This window comes from Salvia miltiorrhiza, chromosome 3 (assembly GCF_028751815.1).
Source record: "Salvia miltiorrhiza cultivar Shanhuang (shh) chromosome 3, IMPLAD_Smil_shh, whole genome shotgun sequence".
Lineage (NCBI taxonomy): Eukaryota > Viridiplantae > Streptophyta > Magnoliopsida > Lamiales > Lamiaceae > Salvia > Salvia miltiorrhiza.
The window spans coordinates 39,801,159-39,811,474 of NC_080389.1; the positions used below are offsets into that span (position 1 = coordinate 39,801,159).

Consider the following 10,316-nt stretch of genomic DNA (forward strand, 5'->3'; position numbering starts at 1 on the left):
AATGAAGAAATATATTTTCAGTTATCTTATAACATGTTATGACACTTATATCCTTTTCGTGAGTTATGGAATTAGATTTATAAGTTGATTGTCATCTGTTGGATGGGCTGATTTGGAAGGCTAAGATTCATTCTTCATTCTTCACATATTTACCTTTCTTTATTGATCTCTTTCCTATATATATATATATATAGGCCAAGGTTCAATGAAGAAGGCCTAAATGTAAGAAAGAAGATAGAAGTAATCTCATCCGTTGATCTTATCTAATCTAACGGACATGATTTGTTCACGCTATGTTCAACAGATTTTTTCGTTGAACATATGGGGGGTCGAAATCCAGAACCCCCAAAAATATTGTATATGTTCACGAATGTTCAACGAAAAAATCCGTTGAACATGGCGTGAACAAATCATGTCCGTTAGATTAGATAAGATCAACGGATGAGATTACTTCTCTCTTCTTTCTTACATTTAGGCCTTTTTCATTGAACCTAACCCATATATATATATATATATATATATATATATATATATATATATATATATATATAGGGTTGAGTTAAACAGAGAATTATCTTTTTATTCATTATGAACAAATCTATATATTTTACGAATAGATCAACATAAATAATGAACATACGTATTTAGTAAAAATAGAGAAAAACTTGCCACCAACAGGATTCGAACCTGGGGCAAATTGTTATTCATGCGGTACATTGATTTGTTCAACAAAATTATAGATCCGTTCATTTTATTTTACGAATTCTCTATTTTCCACAATATTTAGCTCCTCTGTTGAACCCTTCTCTCTCTCTCTCTCTCTCTCTATATATATATATATATATATATATATATATATATACTAGCGAGTGGCCCGTCGAAATTCGACGGAAATCTATTACTATTACATAATTTTGTGATGTTTTATTTTAGGGGTTTTTGCAAATAAAATCACGAACAATTTTGAATTTGCAATTTTAACGCGACTTTTAAAGTGTGGCAAATTAAATCATAACCTTTTCAATTTTTGCAATTTCGTCCCCTCAATTTTTTCCGGCCACCGGAGTGATGAGTTGGAGCTTATGTGGATTAGTATTTTTTTCCACGTAATTAATTTCTGACTATGATTAAATTGCTGACTAAGATTAAAATAAAATCAAAACCTAATTCTTTTATTTTTCTTCTTTTTCGTCGAACTTATTCAGTATCCCCCATTTTCCTTAAACTAGTACGCCCTCCCGTGCGATGCACGGCCACGATATATTTATTTATTTTTAAAATTTGAAATTATGTAAAAATATTATTATTTATGAATCAAATTAATTAATAACAAAAAATATATTAATTTTATACTCCTACTTATTAAGTTGATAAAATTATTACTATACACTATTTTAAATCAAATACTAATATTTAAATTAATATATTTTTTGTTATTAATTAATTTGATTCATAAATAATAATATTTTTACATAATTTCAAATTTTAAAAATAAATAAATATATCGTGGCCGTGCATCGTACGGGAGGGCGTACTAGTTTAAGAAAAATGGGGGATACTGAAATAAGTTCAACGAAAAAGAAGAAAAATAAAAGAATTAGGTTTTGATTTTATTTTAATCTTAGTCAGCTATTTAATCTTAGTCAGAAATTAATTACGTGGGAAAAAAATAACCCACATAAGCTCCAACTCATCACTCCGGTGGCCGGAAAAAATTGAGGGGACGAAATTGCAAAAATTGAAAAGGTTATGATTTAATTCGCCACACTTCAAAAGTCGCGTTAAAATTGCAAATTCAAAATTGTTCGTGATTTTATTTGCAAAAAGCCCTTTATTTTATTAAGATAAAATATTGAATAAATTATTTTAAAATAAAAAATATATGGTGTTTATTTAAAGTTGACTTAAATTATATACTATTATTGACCTACAAAATATTAAGAGATAAACTGTTAGTCTACTACATTTATTTGAATTTTACTTAAATTAGATGTATGTGGCTGCAATCAGTTGCTGAAAATATTAAAATAAAATGAATTAAATAATACATCAATTATGACTTCAACTTTCAAAGTTTGAATACATTCTTAAATTTATAATTATATTTTAATTTATTGAAAATTTTATCATACACACGTTTTTGTTGTGTCATGCGTATGACCATTCTCATTTGATACTAAAATCTTTAAACCTATTTTTCTAGTTACTCTTGAGATTTTCACGTACAGTTGTTCATGACTGAAAATAGGTTTCATTATGTATAACCATACGCTCGAAAGAGATTGTCTCTAACTCTTGCTTATTATCATAATAAAACAAAAATTCATAGGGAATTGCCTTCTCTGTAACCTATCTGATAGAAATTTTTGTGAAATTAAATTAGATGGACTTATCATCATTCTAGTTATAAGAAACTTGTTGCCCATATTCTTTTCTAAAATTTGTTTGCCTTTAATTACGTATTCCTCAAGTTAAGTTACTATTAGTCTAGTGCTATTGCATAGATTAAAAAAAAATACACTTGATCGCTTATTTATACAGAAATAATATTCATTTGATTGGAATAAAGATCATTTGAATAAATTATGCATGCTAATATAATTTATTAGATTATATATTGCGATTAAGAGTATCTTACATGTAATCATGATATCAAACCGACTTCCCTTAGGGATCACAGAGAGTATATGTCGAAAGTCGCCTCCTAAAAAAACCACCAAACCTTCAAAAGGTCTTTTAGCCCTATCGGAAGATCTCATAATATCCCTTAAGCTTCTTTCAAGTGATTCAAAGCAGTATCTGTAAGTCATCAGTGTCTCATTCCAAATAATAAATTTTATTTTCTTGTGACATGTGTATCTCTCGTCCTATAGATTGGAAATGCATTATTATAAAGCTTTGTATGACTAACATGATTTTTTCGGTATCTTTTTAACCACTTTGAATTCACCATGCAAGGTATTTTTTTTTGTTAGTAATATTTTTCTTGCTTTTCAAATTATTTAGTTTTTCGTATTTTTATGATATAAGGGTCGGATGAATCTAACAGATGAATTGTAACCTTTGCATTTTCATCATGGTGTATCATTCCACTATAAATTATCGAAGTAATCGTCTAGCAATAAGTAATTTTTCCTTCATGATATATTTAAAAATTAAATATCTAAAAAATAATTTTATAAATATTTCTAATAAAATAATTATTCTTCATGATATCTAACTTTGCAATTTCAATTTAAAAACGTACATGTTTTACTTTAATACTTTGATGTTATTAATTCTTTTTATATGTTTTAGATTTGAATTTCATAAATTAATTTTATGTTTAACAAACATAAAGATTTGAACATGTTGTAAGTTATCTATAGGTTTGTATGATTATTTAATGGTGTAGGATTTTTTTAATAAGTTTATATAACTATTTAATAATGTTTAGATGTAAAGATTGATTACAGATTTATAAATAAATAAGAATAAATTAGAATTGAGGAAAATTGAAATAGAATGATTTTTAGATAGTTAGTAATTTTTTTAGATATTTTTTATTTGACCCACGGAAAAATATGTTTTAGAATTTTATTTTATGCATATTGATGGCCAATATTATAGTATATATCTTTGTTTAATAATAGTATGTATTTTTTTTGTTTAAAATTAAACGCACAATATATAGATATACTTCAATGGCATGATGAAATTTCATTGAAATAGAAAAAGATCAACTTCAAAAAGTTGAAATTTTTGGATTTTCTATTCAACAATATTATATCGAAATTCTCGAAAAGAAGAATGGTACTTGTGTTGGAGTTATTGGAGTTTATCATTTAATTCATAGTTTTGAATTTTTCAAAAAGAAGAATGGTTGAGTTGGAGTTCTAGCATATACTATATTATTGATTAGATATCAAATTTTGTTGATTAAAATTTCAGAAAAAATAAGAATGAATGAGAATTGAGGAAAATTGGAATAAAGTGATTATATGACGCAACCGTTCAAGATTTTCTCACTCAAAATCAACAATTAAGCACAATAATTAAATTTCGTAACTTATATATACTGATTTTTGAATTGCATTAATACTTTACTCCAGTAATGATATTACCATAAAATAATTATAAAATGGATGCATGAAGAACAGCGAGGTCCCAAGATAATCCAAATTACAAAGAGAATAACACTTAATAATTTTCGTATTTATTTAGAGTTTAAAATCAAAAGGAGTTCTAGCATGATTTTATTTGTGTATAATGAAAAAAAAATAGATATTGAAAATTGATTAAAAATTTAGTAAAAAATAAGAATGAATGAGAATTGGGGAAAATTAGAATAAAGTGATTATACACCGCCACGTATGGGTAGGTTCCAGTAAGATTGTCATTTTTCGTGAGATCGTGAGACTAATGAATAAAGCAATATATAGTGTTGAATAAAGCAGTATGTTGAATAACGATATTCAAAAAATTAGTAAAATTTTCGCTCCATCCGATATTCAAACCCATGTAAAAATTTTCCCCCTACAGATAAATATCAGTATGATATGATACATTAAATCAACACTTACAAATCAATCTGAGATCTCACCACATATAGGGGATCTCATTGAAATGCTATATCCAATTATGATCAAAGCGATCTTAGCCCTAAAGGCTTTACCATCCGCTACTAAGATGAGTCGAGGTACTACGAGGTACCCACTACTCGGAGTACCCTCCAAAAAGGAAAAAGTTTCCCATCTTATATATAGGGTGAACATACTTCGTCAATTTCCATTCGTAAAGGGGCGGACAAGAAATCTCGTATTTGAAGAAAGCCCATTTCTTCCTCAAAGGATTCAAGCATTTTAATGAGATCCCCTATATGTGGTGTGATCTGAGATTGATTTGTAAGTGTTGATTTAATTTATCTTATAGCTGATATTTATTTGGAGGGGGAAAATTTTTACCTGGGTTCAAATCCTGGAGGGAGCGAAAATTTTATTAATTTTTTAAATATCATTATTCAACATTATATATTATCTTATTCATTAGTCTCACCACCTCACGAAAAATAACAATCTCACTATAACATCACGTATCCATCATATTTTCTTTGTCTCCCATTATTTATTTGAATTCCCCACGACAACACGCCTCTAGAAGAACCAAAAAATTAAAGTTTTGAAAGAATAATTTGCAGAGTTTCATTTAAACAAGGTATGCTCGATCTCTGGATTGAAGAATATGAGAAGGCAAATGGAAGTTGCTGAGCTCGCAAAGCATGACGACGTCCACTCTCGCATTTTCCTGTTTGATTTTTTTTTTTTTGCTGGGCCTGGGAAATTCTCAGTAACTTTGTTGCTCTTTAGTTGCTGATCTCTTGTTTTGATTTTAATTTTGGATCAATTTCTTAAATCATTAGATGATTCTTGATAAAATTTAGTTTATCTTTTTTAATTTAATAATTTTGGGGGAAAGAGAATTCGATTAGGAAAGCGAGCCCCACAGCGCTTCAGGCGCTCAATGGAAGTTCCTCGCCCATGATTTGCTGGGTTGGTTTTGTTATGCTACTTGTGTTTTCTATTTTTCTGATGATTTCGTTACATCTAGTATTAGGCTCTCGCACAAGTGGTTGTGGAGAATTTAAATTTTGTATAGAAGTTGTATAATGTTGTTGTAATTTTTTTATTTTACTAAAGTTATTTCAATAAATTTAAAGATTAATCACGAGTTTAATCAATAATACCAAACAACCTATTTATGTTGTTTGAGTTTTCAATCTTATCTATCAAACACATAAAACATAATACTAATCTTACCATATTCACAATATTAATCTTAAGTTTATTTATCTAATTATATCCTTACATGGATACTAAATATATCTTAAATAAATAATACTTCATTCGTCCCACGAATCTTGACACGTTTTTCTTTTTGGGCCGTCCCACGAATCTTGACACATTTTCAAATAAGGGAATAATTATTACCTTCTCTCTCATACTTTATCACCTTTATTACATTCTCTCTCCTACTTTATCACTTTTATACTTTATTAATTACACACTTAAAATATTAATCTACAATTCCTTAGTTCTCGTGCCGAAATTAAACGTGTTGAAATTCGTGAGACGGATGGAGTATAATTTTTTTTAAAAAAACTCGTTATTTTTTTAGCATAATTTTTAGTGGACGAAGGAAGGCAGTAGTATAATATTTATCGGTATATAACTTACGATTACGACAAGCGATTAGGACTCACATACCACTAGGATTATTTACTACATATATAAAATGATAGCATGACAACACAACTGCGTGACTGAAAAAAGTAGTTCAACATTAGGGAACACGACAATATTAAATAAATGTAATGGGTGAATGATGTGAAAGTAAGGGGTAAAACTCACCGTCCTATATCACTCTTAAGTCACTAATGAAATAAAATAATCTTGGCCATTTAGTTTGACTATGATTAATCCTACCAATCTTAATTGATATGTCAATTCCACAATCGCACCATTTCTAAAAGTGACAAGATAATATTATGGACATCACTCATGCACCAAATCAAGAAAGAGCATATTGTGATAAATATTTCTTTTCTTGTTTACTACCCTAGCCATGAGGGTTATGTATGAAGAAACATATTAAGAAAAAACATATTATGATAAATACCTTCAAGCTCCATATTATAACAAATTTAGCCCTTTAAGAATTCTTGAATCAGCCATTGGCCACACATCAATATTGCTGCAGTTCATCTTCTTCTTCTTTATTTATTTTTTTCAAAGGGGGAATCGATATTGCTATAAATTAAAAAGTAGTCATTGTAAAATATTTTAAAGGTGATTTCGCGAGCCAAATGCGGTGATTTATTTGACACCAATGATTATACGTAGACACAAACAATAATTATCGTAAAGTCATAAGATGAGATTGTTGAGTATATTGAGTGTATTGGGAATAATGAAAACATATTGTAAATAAGGTATAATCCAAAAATAATAAGAAAAGTTTTTTTGTGGACATTTCAGAAAGAAAATTTAGAAAATTTTATTGTGAACGGGGAAGTATACAGGATCCTCTCTTGGCCTCAAGCTAGCGTACCATAGATGTGAATTTAAGCAATCAAGTTATTGCAAGAGAAAAAATTAATATCTTAATTATATGATACCAACATATATAGAATTTACATCATTAATGGGGACAAGTAGTAAGATGAACTACTAACATACTAGGAAATTTGCAATGAAATATAGTTAGGTTTTAAGTTAAGCTATGACAGAATTCTCCACAGCCACCCCTGAGTAGTTAACTTCAGCTGGCTTCTCAGCTTCCCACAGCTCCGGTATCGCCTCTCGGAGATTGTGAATGCTTTCTAGTGCATAATCTGCACCCTTTACTCTCTGGGATTTCCCAATCTGCATCAAGAAATTGCTCCAATTTAGACAAAAAAAATGGTCCAATTATATGTTAGGTTCTAAGTTGAGCTGTGAATTGAATTCTTGCAATCTTGTCTCCCAACAAGATCCAGCTGTCAACGAGTCGAGTAACTCACCAACACGGTGTTTAGTCCAACGCGTTTCCCAGATTGAATGTTCCGGATGCTGTCCTCGAAGAAGAGCTGCAGATCAAGACAGTTACAGTAAGCATATGTCCTAATCAAGAATGTTGATGTCTCTCATGTATGATCAAAGCTGCAAACTTACTGTTCTACGAGGATCGATCTTTGCAATCTCGAGAGCCATTTCTATGGCAGATTCTGAAGGCTTGCAAACTATAGGCGTCTTAGGCAATCCAGATTGCCCTGCATTAGGCTTAGAGAAATGTGCAACAATGTCAAATATCTCAGTGCTTTGGGGAGAAGCGTTACAAGCCGGTTTTGACCCCAAAAACGCGATATCATCCTCATCATCCGATGCAACGCTCTTGTGGACAGGATTGAGAGTCTCAAAGCAGATTATGCTCTCAAAACAGTCTTCAAGGCCTAGTCTCCTCAGCACCTTCACGGCGTGGATGTTATCAGCATTGGTGAAGATCTGATCATAATTAAATAGTGATGGATGTCAATTAACAAAACTGCAATGAATTCAACCAAGAACATGTTCTAAAAATGTTCCAAGAAACGCAATAAATGTGCTCACAATCTTGGGAATAGGCAGGCTCAGCAAGAGGCTCCTCAACACAGGATCCGGTTTCAGATTCTCATAAGGCAACCTCCCATGAACAATGCTGTGATACTCATCATAGTCGAAATCATAGCCAGTCGCCTGCGAAAGAGCAACACATTATGATCCGTACTTCTTTTTCAGACAAAATTGAAAACTATGTAGAGATGCTCACCCTAAGACCAGCCATGGTTGTGCCATAGTTTCTGTACAGAAGGTCACATAGTGAAGGGATTTTGCTCTCTTCTATGCCCAAATTTTCGATCATGTAATCTAGAATGATAACAAAACATTTGTGACGAATAATCAATACATCAAATTAAAGGAACATCTTGAACATTTGAAGTAGAGAGATGAGCTGCATATATACCTTGAATGTTTTTGAGAACTGATGTTGCTAGGCCAGAGCTTAGAGGGTAGAGGGTGTCATCAAGGTCTAGAAAAGAATGCAAGAAAATTACTTTTTGTCACATTTTAATTACATGAAAAATGGGTTTTGGGAAGTTTTTGTTTTCAGTTACCAAATAGAAGACAATCATATTTAGGCCTCTGAACCTGCCCGTATCCATCCTCGTATGCCATCCTGATATAGAACAACTAGAATATGTGAGCATTATGTGTAATAGCAAACAAGAATGAACTAAAATTAACATGTAGATTCAGATTAATTAGTACTTCTCCATTATCATGATATGGAAATGAGCTCATGAGCAATAGTTGACATTTTTACTACATAACAAAACCATGATGACAAAAAGGGCTTTGAAATAACACCATTCCTTTGAGTTTTTGTCAATACAACAATTTCTATGGTCTAGTCCAAGACAATGACAAATTGACAACCTTAAAAGAACTGCACAGACACACACACACAGTGGCACATATATATGAATCTTGTAGCATAGAATTTGATCAAAGCAAACATACAAAATTCAAAGTAAAACCAATATCAAGAATCTCACAAAAAATAACAAGAAAAGAAAGCTAAAAAAAGAAAGAAAGAAAAAAGAAGTAAACCTGCAGCTCCAATATGGAGATGCTGGAGCTAGAGAGTGATTATTGAAACAAAAATTGTGAAAACTACAACCCATCAAATATAAGAATATTATATTATTTAAATGTGACATATATGTTTCCATAAACCCATATTATATATATATATATATACATATATATTATGAATGTATATTATATGCATGGAGTGATAGAGCACCAAAGAAACATTGAAAGTGACAAGTAAATTACCTAATAAAAGGAAATGGGTCGAAAAAGAGGAAAAATGGGGAGGAAGACAGCAGAATTTCGAAGATATGAGTTTCTCTCTCTCTACGCAGGGAATTGAAGAGTGAGGAAAGGTGGGAGGAGAAACGTTGGGATACGACGAGTTTAAATAGACCAACCGTTGCGTGTTTCCATTTCATATTATTGTTTTCTTTGGTTTGTCTGTAAATCATATGCGCACGTTTAATTAATTTTCTCTGAGTGTTGCTATGGAATAATTAATGTCCATCGCAGTTCTCAACACGTCTACACTAGAATTCTCAGTTTTGCCCCTCATTAATAAGTGCAGTCGAGTTTGGTATGTTTAGTTATTAATTTAATCAAAGGGAAAAGTATAGTTTTGGAGCTAAAATATCAACATACTTTAGATTTTACACTATATTTTAGGTATATAGAACACAGACTCACATAAATCTAACTTAATTCGAATCTTAAGCAGGCTCATTTTATTTCTCATAATTTAAATGAAATTCATGCGTCGGAAACTATCTTATGTCTACAACCGATCTAAAATATCGAGAAATACTTTTACACATCATTTTTTTTAATGTTTGAAAAATAAAATGAATCTTAACGTTGAACTGCATTTTAAAATTTGAATCGATTTAAATTTATAAAGTTTGCTTTCGCATAGTTTAGGATTAAATTTACGCTAATATCGTGGGCTGAATGGAGTAATTAAATAACTCATCACGGCTAAAATATCTATAATCAAAGATGTGGATGGTTGCACGTTCAAAATACGTGGCCTTTTTTTTAAAGATGGTTTTGACTTTGAGGTGCTTTTTTTTTTCTTCTTGATTGAGTCTTCCAAGGTTTGAGAAAAATAAGAAATAACTTATTATTATTATTGTTATTAGGGTTAATTGCCTGTAAATTCATAACGTT

General features: G+C 30.5%; 1 protein-coding gene across 2 annotated transcripts; it reads right to left on the reverse strand.

The window, feature by feature from the left end:
• Window positions 1-7,130: 7,130 nt before the first annotated feature.
• Window positions 7,131-9,544, reverse strand: LOC131016666 (uncharacterized). Of its 2 annotated transcripts, none has more exons than XM_057945370.1 (8): window positions 9,393-9,544; window positions 8,669-8,730; window positions 8,518-8,583; window positions 8,323-8,420; window positions 8,124-8,249; window positions 7,689-8,018; window positions 7,538-7,603; window positions 7,131-7,400 (listed from the first exon to the last, which is right to left on the reverse strand). In XM_057945370.1, exons 2-8 carry the CDS (start codon window positions 8,727-8,729, stop codon window positions 7,251-7,253), a joined length of 897 nt encoding a protein of 298 aa, XP_057801353.1. In that variant the 5' UTR covers window position 8,730; window positions 9,393-9,544; the 3' UTR covers window positions 7,131-7,250. The 2 variants fall into 2 exon arrangements, with proteins under 2 accessions (XP_057801353.1, XP_057801354.1); XM_057945371.1 differs by lacking the exon at window positions 9,393-9,544 and adding an exon at window positions 9,165-9,296.
• Between the last annotated feature and the right edge of the window lie 772 nt (window positions 9,545-10,316).

Coding starts and splice junctions, on each gene's coding strand:
- LOC131016666 (XM_057945371.1), bottom strand. CDS start 9,286: ATGGAAACATATATGTCACATTTAAATAATATAATATTCTTATATTTG. Junction 8,250..8,322: donor CAACCATGGCTGGTCTTAGG/GTGAGCATCTCT, acceptor GCTCTTTCGCAG/GCGACTGGCTATGATTTCGA. Junction 7,604..7,688: donor AGATCGATCCTCGTAGAACA/GTAAGTTTGCAG, acceptor CTTGATCTGCAG/CTCTTCTTCGAGGACAGCAT.